General features: G+C 38.8%; 1 protein-coding gene and 1 long non-coding RNA gene across 2 annotated transcripts; one reads left to right on the top strand and one right to left on the bottom strand.

Annotated features, from left to right (window-relative positions):
* Window positions 1-1,683: 1,683 nt before the first annotated feature.
* col1a2 (collagen, type I, alpha 2) lies at window positions 1,684-18,823 on the bottom strand. The gene is made up of 50 exons (XM_058377889.1): window positions 18,754-18,823; window positions 16,935-16,936; window positions 15,747-15,782; window positions 15,251-15,334; window positions 14,880-14,936; window positions 14,718-14,762; window positions 14,567-14,620; window positions 14,422-14,475; window positions 14,277-14,330; window positions 13,990-14,043; window positions 13,668-13,721; window positions 13,294-13,338; window positions 13,068-13,166; window positions 12,923-12,976; window positions 12,626-12,724; window positions 12,486-12,530; window positions 11,900-11,998; window positions 11,740-11,793; window positions 11,527-11,634; window positions 11,378-11,431; window positions 11,031-11,129; window positions 10,586-10,639; window positions 10,388-10,486; window positions 10,234-10,287; window positions 10,068-10,121; window positions 9,925-9,978; window positions 9,537-9,590; window positions 9,271-9,315; window positions 9,058-9,156; window positions 8,742-8,849; window positions 8,513-8,566; window positions 8,338-8,391; window positions 7,460-7,513; window positions 7,264-7,317; window positions 7,065-7,172; window positions 6,604-6,657; window positions 6,439-6,492; window positions 6,159-6,320; window positions 5,938-6,045; window positions 5,675-5,782; window positions 5,028-5,081; window positions 4,780-4,887; window positions 4,594-4,647; window positions 4,373-4,480; window positions 4,179-4,232; window positions 3,982-4,089; window positions 3,627-3,873; window positions 3,315-3,499; window positions 2,972-3,214; window positions 1,684-2,694 (listed from the first exon to the last, which is right to left on the bottom strand). Exons 1-50 carry the CDS (start codon window positions 18,821-18,823, stop codon window positions 2,548-2,550), a joined length of 4,059 nt encoding a protein of 1,352 aa, XP_058233872.1. The 3' UTR covers window positions 1,684-2,547.
* LOC131345143 (uncharacterized) lies at window positions 16,764-18,888 on the top strand. Its single transcript, XR_009203451.1, has 2 exons — window positions 16,764-16,882; window positions 17,766-18,888. It is a non-coding gene; the product is annotated as an uncharacterized LOC131345143 (long non-coding RNA).
* The last annotated feature ends 66 nt before the right edge of the window (window positions 18,889-18,954 follow it).

The raw sequence follows: 18,954 nt of genomic DNA, 5'->3' as shown, positions 1-18,954 counted from the left end.
GAAGATCTATCTGTTCTCTGGCATGTCCGAGATGATCAGCTTCCCATTTGACTGTACAGGTAACAATCTATAGATATCATAGGACTTTTGTACTATGTTTCTATTGTTCTGTGAAGCTGCCTTGAGACAATGTCCATTGTTAAAAGTGCTATACAAATAAAACTGAATTGAATTAAATATAGAAATGTTACTGAAAATGAATTATAGATCATTATATATAGCAGAGTATTACGTTTCCTTATTTAAAGGCTAGATGGAACAACTGCAATATTTAGCAACATTAAACTAGAATGGGGTTAAACTTAACTGTAAAGTATATATTTATATCTACATTTAGAGCATTAAGTAGATGCCCTTATTTAGAGTGATTTTCAGAGGTGCTTTGCAGTTTCCTTCAAAAGCATATCCCCATGCTAGTATAGGTCAATAAGTCACAAACTAAGAACAGTATAAAAAAAAACAACCAAGCAAAATATATATATATATATATATATTTGTTAAGTGCTTGGTGAATAGGTAGGAGTAGTCCAGTCTTGAAATTACAAGGGACTGAACAAGCATCTGAGTGGCCACTGTGGATAGAAATAGCTGGACTTTGCTGATGTAATAAATAAATGGGATATATAAATAAATTGCTCTAATTCACTGGAAGTATTTACACTTTGCTCTAAAAGAGTGACATGTATACAGAAACAAATTCAAAGCAGATTAGGGTGCTTTAATATAGCCTGTGCTCATCTCTGCAAACCGGCTGAATTTTAGAGGCCTGAGGTTAATACAGGAAAAGTGGCCTATACACTTTTGTTGTGCTTTGACTGAGTGAACACCACAGATACCATTAAAACAATCTTTGAATTGTGACAGACAGATTGAATTGTATCCTGTGTAGGCAAAGGGTGTGTTTCCTTTAGTTCCTGTACATAGAATTTGTGAGTGCAGCCACATTCATTAACCTCTATGTGGTATGGGTTTATGTCAGTTACCACCCTTTAAGCCGTGGCACACCCTTAAGCTTTTTGAGTAATCCACCTACTTTGTGGAGAATCAGAAGACCTTAAGTCAGTGTGCTGTGGGCAACACATTACGCAGTTTGAGATAATTAATCATTTTCACATGCGCATGTTTGATGGTAAAAAGTCAACTATAATATTAACTTTTTTTCAGTACATTAGCCTACTAGCTCCGAGGCAAAGCTTAAGAATATGATGCCCCATGTTTTGACTGGAAATCTGAAATAATAATAAATTGTTTCTTTACTTAAAACTTCTTCCTGGTTTCAAGCTTTTTTAGTCAAAACAATAAAAGAATATATTGTCCAAAAAAAAAGAATGCACATTTTCCCCATTATTTTTTTTTATTCAGCTAAAATGTGAGTGAAGCTTAGTTAGAAACAATAGTAAGCAGCCATCTTGAAGCTGAAATCACTTTCTTCCTCAATACAGTTTAGTACCACTCTGTACACGTGTCAGAATTGGAAAGGAGGTATGGCAATAGGAAATCAATTATTGATTATAAATAATTAGGGTAAAGGACAACTATGTTTTAAATTTGTCAAAATTGGTTCCTTAAGGGAATTTTTCATTCTTTTGCATGTTTTAATGTTAAAAGTTCTGAAGTCATGATATCACATTCATGGACTTTTCAGTTGTTCTAAACACTTTAAATCACTTAACTCGTGGAATGTTGTGTTTTAGAACATTGGACATGCTTTATTTCAGAACTTTTCACAATTTATTTAAACATCTCACATATACAAAATAGGTACAATAAACTTTGTGGTTCATTTTTGCGAGAGAGAGGCCTCCAATACCCTTTTGAAATGGATGAAATGTGATTGTCAGTATGAACGCTGGGGGGGGGTGTGGTTGAACTAAATTCCTTAACAAAAAAGAATCCAAACAAAACTAAAAACAAAACAACGAAAACATGAAAAGTAAAATCCGGACAAACATCAGATTAGGAATTTTCCACCTGCTTAAAAAATGGGGTTATCAGTGGGACCTGTGCAATTCTCCTTAAAGACAATACAAAGTAATACAGTAAAAGTGGTTTCCTCCACAGCTGTAAATGTAGCACCATATATCCGCACTTCAAGTGTTTGAGCACCTTTGACACAGGACAGAACTTGAAGCTTTAGTACCAATGAGTAGGATGTGGTTCAGGTCTGGTAATATTTTATTTTTACAGGCATGAGGTAGTTTAAACCTTTTGGAAATTGTGGTTTTAAACCTCCTCTTTGGAAGATATATAAAGACCACAAAGTGATGCATACTTTCATCATTTTTATTACACTTCTTTCATTTTTTACAAAATGATGGCATGTCCCACACCATGGTGTTTCCCAGCATCTCTTTTTGGGCAGCTGTATTAATTTGCATTGTGCAATTCTCCGTTCAGTCCATTGGTCCTCGCCGATAGAACCCAGCTTAAGCAAGTGGATGTGCAGAGGAAATCAGCATTCAGTATAAAAAACAACACAGAGAAGAAGGGCAGAGATTTTTTCATTTTTCTTTCTTTCTCTCTTTTTTTAATTTATCTTGAGTCTATTCATTTGAAACAGACTGGGCCAATGTCCAGACCAAATTCTTGATCAGCGCCACCAATGTCCAAAGGTGCAATGTCGAGGATGGGCAGGCGAGATGGTTTATTTGTTCTGTATTCAATGACTGTCTTGCTCCACTGGCCAGTGTGTTTCTATAGGGCAAATCACAAAGAAGAAACACCTGTTAGTTAGAAGTAATGCAAGTCACAATTAACATTTTATCTCATGTAATAATCTTATCTCCAGTTTAGAAGTATGTTTTTTTTTCATTTAACTGTATCAATGAACTTTGTAAGAGGTGGTAGAAATCTACATTAGAAAATTATGCTATTTAGAGTATCATCTAGTCATCAGACATTATGCAGACATGGAGATTGTACATGTCCTGATAAAACATGAAGATGCAGCGATATTGCTCTTAGAACTTACAGTGCAGCCATCCTCCAGAACGCTGTAGGTGAAGCGGCTATTGCCCTCTGCCCGGAGTTCCACATCATTGGAGCCTTGCAGCAGGACAGCCTTCTTCAGGTTGCCGTTCTCACCATCCATGTAGGCAATGCTGTTCTTGCAGTGGTAGGTGACGTTCTGGACAGCCTGGTTGGCCAGCAGACGCATGAAGGCCAGCTGTGTAGCCATGGACTGTGGGCTCAGGGTCTCATCATTATAGCCAAACTGGGGAGAGAAATGGAAAACCAAATGTTACACCAAAGTGAACTGAATAATCCTCAAGTAATAGACAAAACCTATAAAGAAATGAAAACCTCAAACTCACCTCGGTGCCACCATTGATGGTCTCGCCGAACCAGACATGCTTCTTCTCCTGGGTACTTCTGTGCCAGTTCTTGCGTGCAATGCTCTCAGGGTGAGCATAGATACAGGTCTGACCGGTGGTGAAGTCGCAGAAGGCCTTAATGGCATCCATGGTGCAGCCTTGGTTGGGATCAATCCAGTAGAATCCTGCAAAAAAAACAGACAGGCACCATAAAATTAGTTAGACAAGAGATGAAGGTCAACTATGTACCAGGTGTACTGAGCGTATTATTAGGATTCCAATGAGTTTTTTATCAGAAGTTTGAGAACTCACCACTGGTCCAGTCAGGATGGCTGAGTCTGATGTCACGGCAGGTGCGGGCAGGGTTCTTCTTGGAGCCCTCAGGTGAGAGCAGGTTGTCGATCTGCGTGTTTAGGGACTTGATGGTGGCATCCACCTCGTAGTCCTTAGCCCTGAGAGCAGCCTGATCAGCTCTGTACTCATCATAGCCACCAGAAATATCATATCCACCACCAGCAGCACCAGGGGGTCCAGGGAGACCAGGAGATCCGGGAGGTCCCTGCAGATCAAGTTAGTACTCTCTTTAGGCTACAAGCTTGCAGTGGTTCATTGCATTTCTTTTTGACCATTTACACCCATCTTTCTGGGACCAAAAATGACTACTTACAACAGGTCCAACTTGTCCTGGGGGACCACGATGTCCAGAAGGTCCAACAGGACCAGCAGTGCCAGGTCTACCATCCTTACCAGCTGGGCCAGAGGGACCAGCAGGGCCCTATAAAGGTGGATAACAAAAATGTTACCAACAATGTTCCAAGGACCACAGCTAAACTATGACTTGGTAAAAGCAGGTAGGTTACTTACTCTGGGACCAGCAGGTCCAGAAGGACCAGCTATGCCACTGTCACCACTAGGTCCCTGTAAGGTAAAAAGATTATAGTTAAAAAGGAATAACTGGTATCCTAATTGCAGAGTACATGTAGAAAATAACGCTGATCCCTGAATTCTGTTTTTATTAGGAAAACTACAACCCCTAATACTAGGATGGGGTCACTCACGCTGGGTCCAGGCATTCCCTGGAGACCAGGATGTCCACGCAGTCCCTTCATGCCTCTGTCTCCCTTGTCTCCAGCCACACCCTTCTCACCACGGGCTCCAGCAGGGCCCTGTTGAAAACAGAAAAGTGAGATTTATCATTGAAGTCCCAAAGAAAAGTGAGATTTATCAACATAATAAATTGCTAACATATCTGTGGATCTTTCATCATCAATTTACTTACAGGGGCACCTCTTGCACCAGCAGGGCCAGCTGGTCCAACAGATCCAGAGGGTCCCTAAAGAAAAGGGTGCACAAAATACAAATGTAATTTTTATCCAGGATAAAAAAGAAGCTCAGGGGTTGCTACCATACTACCAAGGGAACTCAAGAACTTGTTAATATATGTGTTTCAGGGTTGGACACTTACAGCCTCACCACGGTTTCCAGGTCTGCCAGCTGGACCAGATGGTCCCAAGGGTCCAGAAGCACCAGCAATTCCAAGAGGACCAGGAGATCCAGGCTCTCCACGGTCACCCTGTCAGTTTGAAACAGTCCAATTAAATATAAGCCATGGTTTTACTAATCCAGGTGACAAAAATTTGAATACATGTCTATAGATACAAAATATATAATACATAATCTCATTCTGTGTTTCTTACTACGTTCAACTTTTACCTTAACACCAGGAAGACCAGGGCGGCCAGGAGGTCCATCATTACCAGGGCTACCCTATAGGTGAAAACAAAGATTAATATTTAATTGTGTAAATTACAATTTACACAAATTATTACACAATAATTACACAAGTTATTACAACCACTGTCCAATTAAAACATCCTCAAATTTTTGGTGTGATTTAAAAGGTACCGTTGGTGTGTGTACCATTTACCTAAGGTTTGAATGGCATTTTTTAAGTTTATTATTATTATTAGATTATTATTAAGTGGTATGAATTCTGTTATATGATATTTACATTAAATGAAGGCCCAAAGACTACATCAAATTTATAAACCCATGAATGGCAAAATGTATAATAGTATAATAAATGTCCCATGGAGGATATATCAGCTTTTGTTGTACATGGCATTTAAATTATAATACTCTATGTTTAGCCTAAATACTCACAAAGCTCATTTAAAATGTGTGCTTTAAGTGCATGCTTCTGTTGGCTGATTATCAGGCACCAAAAATAGGTAAAACTGTTTCAAAGTGCATATTTATTAAGTCAATCAAGTTTACACATTTTTTTAACATATAGAATTGGAGTCATTGCCATGGAACATTACCCAAACCTGTTACTCAAATGGCAGAGAACAGCTTACCTCACGTCCAGCCTCTCCCTGAGGACCAGTCATACCAGGCAGACCAATGTTACCAGCTGGACCACGGGCACCAGGGGCACCAGCAGGTCCAAGTCTACCAGGCTCACCCTGCGTAACACATCAGATTACCAAGTTAGCCAAGAGAAGTACATGTAACACATTCCAGAAATCAGTGACTGTATCTCTGATGTTGTTAGCCAAATGCTATATCAAAGTGAGGATGATGACGTTTCAGAATGTGCTTACAAGATGAGGTCACTTACAACTACACCAATAGCACCGGGTGAACCACGTTCACCTCTGGAGCCGGGAAGACCAGTGATTCCCTGAGGTCCAATCAGACCGCTAGGTCCAGGAGTACCTGGAGGTCCCTGTGGTCATAACAACAGTGGATTTTGCTTTAATAGTCCATCTTAATATGTATATAACTGACTGTAAAATAGACTGACATAACTTGGTGCATTTGGAATGTCAGGGAATATACCTTAGTGCCACTCTCTCCAGAGGATCCCTTCTCACCAGGTGGCCCAGGTGGTCCAATCAGGCCGTTCTCTCCCTGAGGTCCAGCAGGTCCAACATCACCACGAGCACCACGAGGACCATCCTTTCCAGCATGACCAGTGGGACCAGGAGGTCCAGCAATACCCTGTAAATTAAGAAGATGCAAGACTTCTCTTTAGTTTAGTCCATCTTTATACTGCCAGTGAACAAGGTCTATGTACAGGAAACTGCATGGAGGATAATGGTTATTTTTTGAAACTCACAGCAGGGCCAGGAGGACCAACTCTTCCAGCAGCACCAGGGAAACCAGTCAAACCCTGGAACAGAGCAGGTTAAAGGTTAAAGTTAAGGTTAAAAATTATACATATACAATAATTTGAAAAACAAAAACAACAAGTCAACATTGTAAAACTACTAAAGAAACTTACAGGGGGACCGGTCTCACCACGAGCACCAGGGGGACCAGATGGACCAGAGGGACCCTGATTGAAACAACATAATACAATAAGTTATAGAGGAACCTTGCCCATATTGCTGAACATTTATCATGTTCGTCTGACACCCATAAAAAACAGCATCCCTTATGCTAGTCAGTTCAGAAGCTGTATACTGTATTTGTTTTCATGGCTTAGACTAAAGCCTAGTGTATGATTACTTCTAAATAAACTACAGTTCAGAATCTACATATAAAATGTTCTGCCAACAGGAAAAACACAGTTTTTAATACTTAATACATCAAAACCGTATGAAGATACACACTGGGACAGAGGACATTCATTTCAGTTAAATTTCATTAGAAATGTCTAGCTGTTTTTTGCTCTCAATTCCCTGATGTGCTCTTACAAGTTTTAAACTCAGTGTTTAAAATAATGTATTATTTTAAACTCACAGCAGGTCCAGGGTTGCCAGCAGGACCAGCAAGACCGGCAGGTCCAACATCACCCTTTCCACCAGCGGGACCTTTCTCACCTTTAGCTCCAGCCTGGCCATCAGGACCCTGTAAGAGCCATGAAAATCCTGTCACTCTTGATCTTGATGAAATATAGTGCTCCATGTCAGAAAAAACAATGACATGCATGTGCACTTACAGGAGCCCCAGCAAATCCAGGAGGTCCAGCAGGGCCAGCCTCACCACGCTCTCCCTATTGACAGATAATTACATAAATTAGATGTACTGCCTACACAGCGGTAGTAACATGACAATGCCAAATCAATTAAGAGTGCTTTGTAAAATTATGCCATTTTTTTTTTTAATCTTCATGGCAGGGAAGAAAGTGTGCTTACAGGGACACCACGAGCACCAGAAGGGCCAGCAGGACCAGCAGAACCACCCTCACCCTGGATGAGAACAGTGAAGTTTCAAAGTTATCAGGCAGAAATGAATCACACAACAAACTTTCTTGAACCAAATTATTTTTTTTGTAGAGGCAAATGTAGATGTAATGTTCAAGGAACTCGTCTGTTGTCAAAACAACTGATTAATTGAAATCTAGTCTCTTAGATATGAGGTACAACTAAAGGTGCAACGAAAGTAAATTCAATTTAGTTCTCAAAGTCTATGTTTTACTGTTTTTATACCTATTGCTGTGGGTAAATTAAGAGTAATCCTTCTTCTTGAATTAAATTAAATTAAAACATTAAAATGACAAACATGGTGAGTATGTATGCCTTCTACAGAACCTCTTTGCAGGTCATCCTGTTAAAGTGAAACTTCCAAAATTTCAAGAATTTAAGAATATTTCATTAGTGTCTATGCCATTTTATTTTGTTATTTTTTTTATTTGTTTTTTTCTAATTTTTTTTATTCCTTTTAATATTCATTATAAAGAATATCTAATTATAGCCATAATAATAGTATATAGTTAATAGTATATACATTTGTATTAAGTTCTCTTCACTTTGGTGCTAGATCTCTTGTGTTCTAGTTCTCTTGTTGGTTCTTCTGGAGGCAACATAGTAGACCCACTGGGTGAGTGATGCCTCTCCAGCAGAGGGCAATAGTGATTACAGTTAGTATTCCACTAAAGTTGCCATGTTGTCAATTTAAGGACTTCACTGGAAGTTTGATAAATTATATAACATAAAATCCATAATGGAATCTGTCACATAAAAAAATCACAAAACATTTTGTTTCCACCCATGAAGAACAAAATATTCTTTACTTTATCCCCATTGGCACCAGCAGGTCCAGGAGGTCCAATGGGACCAGGAGCTCCCTGGTAAGCAAAAAAAAAAAAAAAAGAAGAATTTTAACTTAGGTATACAGAATAAAATATAATTACATATATGGGATAGATAGAGTAATATTTCTATACAGGAGTGTGATCTAGAACTTACACGTGCACCATCTCTTCCAGCATTGCCCTCTGGGCCTCTGTAACCAGACTCACCCTATTTGGAAAAAAAAGTGAAAAGTGAAAATAAGATCCTTGAGAGTCAGATATAGCATAAATAAACATCATTGCTGACTTCATCACGACAGGTTCCCTGATTAGATTCTGACTGAGAATCTAGAGCTAAAATAGAAGTTCTTTCTGTAAGGACGATGGATCTCTCCAGAACTGACCTTCTCACCCTTGACTCCAGGAGAACCAGCACCACCACGCTCACCAGGCATGCCAACAGGTCCCTGGGGACCTTGAGCACCAGCAAGACCAACAGCACCGGGCTCACCCTGAACGAAAAAGATAGTAATGGCTGAAAACACTATCTTGCTGTGGGGAAAAGGTTCAATCTCAATACACTTTAACACTTGCATAGACTCTTGATAGTTAAATGTTCATGTACATACATCACACATCTCATCAAAATCAATTTGGTCCCCAAATAAATATGAATAGTTTTTTACTAAATAATAAATAGCACAGATAACCACAGATTACCTTGTTTCCATCAGGGCCAGGAGGACCAGAAGGTCCACGAGCTCCCATGGGTCCCTGGGCACCACTGGCACCAGCAGGTCCGGGGTTACCACGCTCTCCCTACATGGAAACCCAAGAGGGAGAAGATGTGAGAAGATGGTCAAAAACTGATCTTTAATCTAGTTATTTATCTTTGGATCATGTGTGCGTTCAATGCAACAATCAGTACAATACCTTGCCACCAGCAGGTCCAGCGGCACCTTGCTCTCCAGGAATACCCTATCAAGAAATGAAACACACTTTTAATTGAATTAACTGCTATAATGCATGTTACATGCCTAAAACAGATTTACTGTAGATTTGGATACTGTATTACAAAATAATTACAAATACTTTATTTTTGTGAGGTTTGTAATCATGCAAAATATGTTTCTTATTTTTTGTGTGGGAGAATTGTACTTTAATGTTGGTTCATCATTGCGATTTTATGAAAATCTTACTCTGTCTCCGGGTTTGCCAGTCTCACCAACAGGTCCAGCAGGTCCAGGAAGACCCTGTGCAATTAAAAGAAGGAGCTTGGTGACTCACATAGACAAGTGGAGTAATACTTGCACAATAAAATTAAATATTTATATTAATTTCAACTCTATGCCACTATGAGTTCATATACCAGTTAATGTCAAGGGTAGGGTCATTAACTAATCGCATAACTAATAACAAGGAACCTAACACCACTTAGGTTACTCCACTAACAATGTGGAATATAGTCTAGCATAATAAACCACAGAATATAGTTTACTGTTGCATTGTAAACTATCTAAGAGTCAATGGCAGGATTCTGTCTCCTTTCTATCAGGCCTAAATTAATAAATTGGGTGAGACACAGACCTGGAAACCAGGAGCACCAGCAGGTCCTGCCTCTCCTTTCTCACCAGCACCACCCTGTAAATCAAAGAAAAATGAACATTACAATCAGTGCTCTCACACTAATGTTAGGTTAGTAGATTTCCTGGTTTATTAAGTCAACTTACTACAACTCCAACGGCACCAGCAGGTCCATTGTTACCATCAGGACCAGGGGGGCCCTAAAATAACAAAATATTACTCAGTGAACGAACAACAATGAAACAACAATAAAATTAGATCAATACTGATACTTATTATAAGGGTGACATAGGGAAATTATAAGATGCTTACTCTTAGACCGGTAGCACCAACAGGTCCCTTCTCTCCTGGTTTGCCAGGCTCACCCTAGAGATTGATGCAGATATATTATGATGAAATCTGTCAATTGTCAAATTCCGGTTTCTGCTACTTTGTAATACTGTGACATATATCAAATTCTACGTACAGAAGGTCCTTTGGGGCCAGGGAATCCAATGTTACCAGGCTGGCCTCTGGGTCCAGGTGGGCCAGGAGGTCCACCGCGGCCATCTTGACCGGAAGGACCCTGGAGAACCACAGTAGCAGTGATTAAAAGAACATCTTTCTTTTATAATTCAGCAGTTCTAGTGTCAATATTTATGATGTTTTACTAGAAGACACTTACAGCAGGTCCCTCCTTTCCTTGGGGTCCAGGGCTTCCAGGGCTACCGGGGAGACCCTATAAGCAGAGAGCAAATTAACATGTAACATGTATAATATTCATAACAATAACACAACAAGGATGGGGATATAGACAACACTAGTATAATAAAACATTTGCTATGAATAGAAATGGATACTATATATTGCAAATGCAATAATCATGTTGTGAGGCATCCTGTAAGGCATTCAATTTTATATTTATTTATAAGCTTTTGAGTGAAGCTTTTGGGTGATTTTCTTTACACTGAAAGCCCAACTAGCCCCATGTTATTTTTGTCAAATTAAAAAAAATGAATAGCCTAAAGGCCATGTAAATTCAAATTCAAGACAATATACTACTCCAGCTCATCTTGAGAAGCAATAGATTTTTGTCAGTAATTCTATAAAAGTATAGGCAAAATACGTACTCTGGCTCCAACGAGACCGGCCTCACCAGGGCGGCCAGCATCACCAGGAGATCCACGTGCACCAGGAGCACCAGCAGCACCCCTTGTACCAGGCATACCCTGAAAGTGAAAGTTTTAAGAGATTAGTATTACCACATAACTGATATGATATTGTTATTCTTCTCTTTCAGATGCTACAGCAGATAAAAACAAGGCCAAATTAAAATGATTTCTAACCATATGTGTCGTGATACAAATCTATTTTACCATTTTTAAAGATATATATCCTTGAAATTTTAATGAAAAATGTTCTCATACTACAGACAGGCATTTACTAGGTATTTATAATGTTAGCATAAATTACTAACAATTGGTCCTCCTCTACCACCCAGACCAGGAAGACCACGAGTTCCAGAAGCTCCCTATGCAGAAAAGAGAGACATCACAGAAATATAGATTAGTGGATTACAGATTAAAAAAAAAACACAAAAATAAACCACCGAAAAACATTTCTTACTCTGGGTCCGCGCAGACCAACAGGTCCAGCTCCTCCCTGCTCACCAGTTGAGCCTCTTTTGCCCTCATCACCAGGAGCACCAGTGGGACCTTGAGCACCAATGTTACCCTGCAGACAACAAGCACATCAAAATTAGTAAAGAAAACAACGAAGGAAACACCTGTTCTTTAATACATACTTAGGTACAAAAATACATGGTATAATTATACTTACAGGCTCACCCTTGGCACCAGACTCTCCCTTCACTCCAACGGGTCCAGGGTCACCCTATAGGACAGCAGCAATAAAAAGATCCTTCAGAACTGTCCAGCAGAATATAGACAATATACAGAGCAAGGTTTTGCTATGTTTGGTCTGTTTAGGTGGAACTTACACTAAGACCTCTGGGGCCAGAAGCTCCAGCGGGTCCCTGGGGGCCAGGGCCTCCTCTTGGTCCAGGGAAACCAGGGGTACCAGCAACTCCAGGAGTGCCCTGTAAGATCAACCGTAGCATTTAAAGATGGCAAATGAAATGCATATTTAAAAAAATTCTACATTTTAGAAAATGGGTCCCTCAACAGTTCTTTGGAAGATGAAACTGGTTCTAATAATTAAAAAGTCTGCTCTATGGTTCTACGTAGAAGCTTTGTTGGTTCCCAGATGGTCTTCAATTTTACTTTCTCACATCTCCCAACACATTCTAGAAAGCATGGTTGGGACTGAAAAAAAAGGACTCTGCTGTAGGATACACTGCTATAGTGTTAACATATGACTTTGTGCTGCTTTTCTTTGACTAACTAAAAGTCCTAGGTCAAAAGTATCTTACTGCAGTGCTTGAAGAAATCAAGCTTGTTAATGTGTATAGCTAATGTGCTGTTCAAATACACTTGCCCTGTCTTGCCTTGCTTTGTAGGATTCCACATCCAATTACACTCTTATTTTTATTCTTTTACTCCAATATAGTCTCACTGAATACTTACAGCAGCTCCCTTAGCACCATTGAGACCATTAGCACCAGGGTTACCCTAGAGAAGGGAAACAAATGTACAAACAGTATCAGTACATCAGTACAGTACTGTGAAGATAACAGTGCTTTGAAGCAACTAGTAGGCAAACTTACAACAGGACCAACTGGGCCAGCAACACCATTTTGTCCAGGCTCTCCTCTCTGTCCTTGAGGTCCAGTTGGGCCAGAAGAACCAGCAGGTCCAACCTCTCCCTGTCAAAAAATTATGAGACTGCTTAATTTGCTGGTTGATACCGAGCTACTTTCACAATAATGCAGCTACAATAAGACTTAAGTCAGTCAAGATTTATGATAGATACACGCAAGCAACACATTTAAAATGCAAACATATTCATTCACATTTTAAAATTTACACTATTTCTCAGGTTGAAACAAAAGAAAGGCACGTACTTTAGGTCCAGGGCCACCGGGGAAACCTGGAGGGCCAGCAGATCCAAGTGGACCCTGACAAAGTAGATCACAGACAAAATAGTGACAGACTGAAATTTCAAAATCTAGTCTAGGACACAAGAGGGGTTGAAGGTGAAATACTTACAGCAGGGCCAGCAGGACCAGTGTTACCATCAGCACCACGGGCACCTGCGGGACCAGCAGGTCCAGGACGACCTCTCTCACCAGGCAGGCCACGTCCACCCTATTCAGACACAAGCATTATGAGGACTCTTCAAACTTTATTGAAAATTATGAAGAAATAGTAGAATGTATAACATTTTTATAAGATAAAGCATTCATTTAAGAAAAAAATATAAGCCATAACTTACTCTTTGTCCAGGGGTTCCATTTGAGCCATGAGCACCTGTTTCACCCTAAAAGATATGTATAAAAAAAAAAGTGGGTTCATACTATATAAGCATTAAACACCATCTATGAAGAAACATGGGTGCAATTGATAGCTTGTGAGATGTAAAGGCACTTTGAGGATAAATACAATTTTTGGTTTGTTTGTGAAATATGGATTAATCCCTTGCAAATATGAAATGACTGTAAGTAATGTGCTTTAAGATAAACAGCTAGACAAAAAGCTGGGATTTCCTTGTTTATACATCAACTCTAGAATTGTATTTTGCTGTATTGTATTGTATTATTTGAGTCTTTTTTTATGATGGCTTATGGATCAGTTCATTTCTTATTTTACCTTAGATCCGGTTTCACCAGGCTCTCCTTTACGTCCGTCAAGACCATTGTAGCCCTATGACAGAGAAATAAAAATAATCACAACTGAAATCATGCACTTCCCAATTTATATGTGAATATTGTTTTCTAAAAAATATTAAATCTAAAGAAGAAATTTATATCCATATATAAATCTAAATGTGTATATTTATACAGTATATCTTGCCTGAAAATAATTACTAACTACATCATTAGTCCTGAATTGGAAATAAATACACAATGTATGCAATATATACGTCCCTAATAAAAAAAAAAAAAAATCCTAATTTCTCCATGTTACTCACTCTGTGTCCCTTCATGCCTGGAAGTCCAGGAGTTCCTGGGAAACCACGAGCTCCCTGTAAAAGTAAAAGAAAAGGATATTAGTGAACATTTTTTTGTGTGTTATCTATTTCATTTCTTCAGATATAGTGTAAAAAATCTGTCCACCAAACTGCAAAAAGGTATTGTGTATTGTGACTTTAAGAGCATAACAGTGTGATAGTTTAACTGGTCATTTATACTACAAATCCTGCAAGTGTACTTAAGATACATGCATATTAAATATGTAGTGTACTAAGGTCAGTCTTACCTGAGGGCCAGTTGCACCTCTGTCTCCAGGCTGTCCAGGTCTACCATTGTTACCCTGAATTAAAGTTACAGACAGTGCTGTCAGATATCCGCATCAATAAAATCAGAAAATGTTTTCCTTATATAATTATCATACTTTCACTCACATCATCACCAGACTTTCCAGGAGGTCCAGGGGGTCCACGAGGTCCAACTGGTCCCTAATTTAAGATAAAAGCAGTAAATAGTTAAAGGTAAAGTGTGTTTTGTGCCTGTGTGCTTCTAAAACTGAGTATAAACCAGTTTCCTTACGGCCTGTCCAGGCTCTCCAGGTTCGCCAGCATGTCCGTGGGATCCCTGAGGTCCCTATGTTTGAAAAACCAAAATTTTGTAAACATAAGAAATGTCGCTGTGTATCTAGAAATAATAATCAAAGAATTTACAAAAAAAAAGGGCTACTTACAGGGGCACCAGGTGGTCCACTAGGGCCGCGAGGTCCCATCAAACCCTTTACAGAAGAATACACACGAGTCTCACATGAGTATTCATTACTAATTCATGTATTATCTGTGTGAGATAAGGTAAATTGTGTTGTGTTTTTCCGGCTTGAACTTCAGGCACTCACAATAGGTCCAGGGCCAGGGTCAGGTCCTTTAGAGCCATCATACTGAGCAGCAAAGTTCTGTTCAAAAGTGAGGCAAATTAACATTTTTTTCCCTGACAAATACAGACTGTTATAAATAACATATATTAACATCAAATACCTTATTTAAAATGCTAATAGTGATGCATAGTACATGCATAACTCATAGTATAAACACCATCAGTGAAATATTAAAGTTCAAGTTCAAAGGTCATTGGGTCAAAGGGTTAAGAAGTAAGACCACCCTTAGACATGACAGGTCAATAAGACACACTGATCGAAATTCTCTCAAGATCAGTACAGTTCAAAACTCCATTTATTACAAAAGAAACAGGTGAAAACATCAAACTTACTCCACTAAGACCAGGGGGGCCAGGAGGGCCGGGAGGCCCAGGAATTCCAGGTTTGCCAGGTTTGCCATCAGGACCTTTAGGACCCTGGAAGAGAAAAGTGATATTAGTTTATGTGTCTAGAAAATAATTGTCCATCCTGGAACTCAGTGCTAACTCTGACCAGGACATGCTCTCAGCTTCTTAATAATATAGTAAAAGTGACAGTGTTTAGGAGTGACAGAGTACTGATGTTTAAATGTTCCCATGTTGCAGTAGCAGAAAAGGCTTGATCAGTGACTTCTTAACATGACACCAATGAACTCTAACAATAAACTATAACAACTATAGACTCATGGTCATTATGTTGCATTATGATTTAAGAAAGGATTTATGGAAATGATTTGTTAAGCCATAGTCATTTCCTAGATGTGGTTTCTACAGGGTCAACATTGCTCATTGAACTATTTTAGTAATAAAAACTAATGCACATCTTGAGGAATCAGAGTTTCTGACTTACCCTGTCACCTCTTGGTCCTTTATCTCCCCTTGGGCCCTATTTAATAAAAAAAAAAAGATCACCAACTGGAACAAATGCTTTTAGTTGGTAAGGTTTACAAACATGCTTTCATTCACCTGCATAAGCTAAAATTAACTTGCTTTCATTGAATATGACATTCATCGTGTGCTTTCTTTAAGGCTGCTTGTGAGGATGTGTGAACTGAGTTCAGAAATTTCAATTGGGGTTCAGCACATATTTATCATACATATAGCCAATTATAGTCCCATGAACTCAGTTCAAACATGCCACAAGCTACATACACCACTATGACCATAACGGTTCATGCTCACCTTCAGATAAGCCTAGACAAAAAGAAAGATAAATAAATGCAAGATTTATTTATTCCATCTTTTCAAGTTTCTTATGTCATTTCACATTTAGGCTCTGTTATGTGAGCTTCCTAACGTGCATATTAGTCTTCACTAAGCTCTCGGTGAAGCATGCTCAATTCATTTACATGCTCTTGTGTTAGAATAAAACAGCACTGGATTACAGTGTTTAGGCAACGGTGATTGTGCATCATGTCATATACATTGAGTAAAGATGTTAAATGGAGTGTGAAAGCCTCATTTGGATTAAACACAGCTCAATCAATTAGTTTCTTTAATAAGCATGAACTATTCCTTTATACATCTTCTGACACTAAAGACAAATAAGTAGCTTCTACTTATTTGTCTTTAGTGTAAGTTGATGCTATATATATATATAAAGACATGCAAGAATATTGAGTGATATTCCAGTGAACAGTGAATCTGCCTTACTCTCCAGAACAAGATATATAAATAAAAGGCCCTGTTGTGTAGCAGTACTTCTGTGAATTTTTAGGCCATGTTGATTCTCTTGAAAGGCCTCCCCTTCAGAGAGCCATCTAAAAGGGGTCCATTGTACCCAGGCTGCCTGCCCAGGAGAAGTGATTGGTTTCTGATTTCACTGGCATTTACCATAGCCAATAGGACTTTCTCCTCATTTTGACAGGAAAGAGGAAAAAAACACAGCACTGCTGAAGTCTCTCGATAACACACAATGTTGTGGCATATCTGAGACTGGCATGGATCTGTTCACTGAATATCCTTCATTATGGGAACATGAAAAGGGTAAGAATTTCTACTGCACTACTAAAAAATGATTGCATGAAAGTGTACTGACCGCTTCGATGACAAGGGGCAGGAGAACAGACATGGAGAAGGAGAGACAGAGGAAGAGAGAAATGATCATTCAGGTGATTAAAAAATATCAGATGACTAGTTAAATTCAAATATTGAATCTAATCTGCTTTAATCATCTTCTTGGTGATCAAAAACTATTACTGGAATTAAATGTTCAGTGCTAAGTATACTAAACTTTTTAAACACACAAAGTTTTTTCCACTGTGTTTGTCCAATAATTACTACTTAAAACTGTAAAATAACTGTGCTGTATTAAACCTTAAAACTTATATAAAGCTTTGAGCTACTTTATGTAATGTAGTATGAGGACTGTCGCATAGGCCTTATTGTTATATCGGTCACTTGTGAAATACACTTTTATCTTGTAGTAGGAGAAACAGAATTAAGAGCTTTCTTGACTAAGCAGGTTTTTTCCATTTCAATGAAGCACCATGAAGACTGAAGTGCTGATAATGCCAAAATTATTTTGCATGGGTAGGAATAAACAACTGTGCCAATAAAAAAAATATATACATATATTATATATATATATATATATATAATATTAACTGGGAATACCAATACCTCGGATTGTTTATTCTCATTACATGCCAGTCTTATTATAGATTATAGTCAAATTATGCATGCTGGAAAATACTTTTAAATCAACTACCACCATCACTATTATTATTATTATTATTATTATTGTTGTTGTTGTTGTTATTATTAATGGTATTATTATTTTACACTAAAAAAATTCAATTAAAATATAGAATAGAGAGATATAAATTTAGAAGATCTTGAAAGTCACGAGAGCTGTTGGTCTGTTTAGGTCTTCCGGATGAACTATGTCCAGTTAATGGGGTCATCCAGTCAGCCTGATTGATGAGCGACCTTGTGGGCGGAGTTAACGCACCCTGCAACCCTGCTGAGCCCCACCCCGTATCCAGTCCTATGCCTACTAGAGGTAGCGCACTGTAACAGCAGCATGCTCTCAAGGGCGGTGCCGTCATGTCACTGAATCTCCACTAGATGGCGCCTTGGGGCACGTTACAGTTCAGTGACGCAAGTAAAAAAAAACGCAGCCAAAAAAACCCAGCACATTTTATAACTAAGTCTTTAATTTTAACAAGAAAGTGTTATTTAAAATAACATCAAATACGTTTAAATTGGGATTTTAGGTTTGTTATTCCCGTTAAAAGGAAAAAACTGAAATGCAATGATTTGTCAATTTCATAGTAAGAACTATTTTATAGTACTAATGGATACTATTATGCTATTTAATTTACTCTATTGCTCTTTATTTGAAATAAACTGCGTCTTAAGCGCCAAGCAAAATAAGGTGAATTATACTTAATGCCAAAATATGCTATTACATCATTTGTCCAGCAGATGGCCTGTGTGTTCCCCATACTTATGTTCAGCGCTCATATACTGGAGCCTGGAAAAAAAGACGGACTTGCAACGCCCAAACTAAAGTCTGGATAAATCTAACTGCAGTGCTTTAAGCAAATTCTATTTAATGCAGTGTTTTCTCAGCTATGTTTTACGGTCAGGTGACTTGTCTTCATTTGCAAATTCAAAAGATGAAAATATCCAAGGTAAAACCACGAAGCATCCTTTAAACGCACGCAGAATCCTTAATTTTCTTTATTTCTTTTTTGATAGCCAATGTGGATAGCTGTCCTTCAGGTCAACTCCGAGTACAGTGGCCACAAGCAGGCCAACGAATCCTCAGTCATCAAAGGAATAAATGAGGCTTAAGGGTCCTTGGGAAAACAGACCAAGAAAAAAAACAGAAGAAGCACATTAAAACTTACATTGGCATGACGCTAGGTACGATGTCACTGCAAGCAGCAACAGAATCCGGGTATCCACAAAGCTGAGCATGTCTAGTCCGACATGCAGACTCCTTGTGCCTCGGTGCCTGGTTTTTTCACTTCTTCAAGCAGGCATATACAGCCGTGATGACGCAAAGTTAAACTCCAAACTTAGCGGGAACCTGCTGCCGTGATGCTGGA

The sequence above is a fragment of the Hemibagrus wyckioides genome, linkage group LG24 (assembly GCF_019097595.1).
Source record: "Hemibagrus wyckioides isolate EC202008001 linkage group LG24, SWU_Hwy_1.0, whole genome shotgun sequence".
In the NCBI taxonomy this organism is placed as follows: Eukaryota; Metazoa; Chordata; class Actinopteri; order Siluriformes; family Bagridae; genus Hemibagrus; species Hemibagrus wyckioides.
This window is presented reverse-complemented; position numbering and strand designations above follow the sequence as displayed.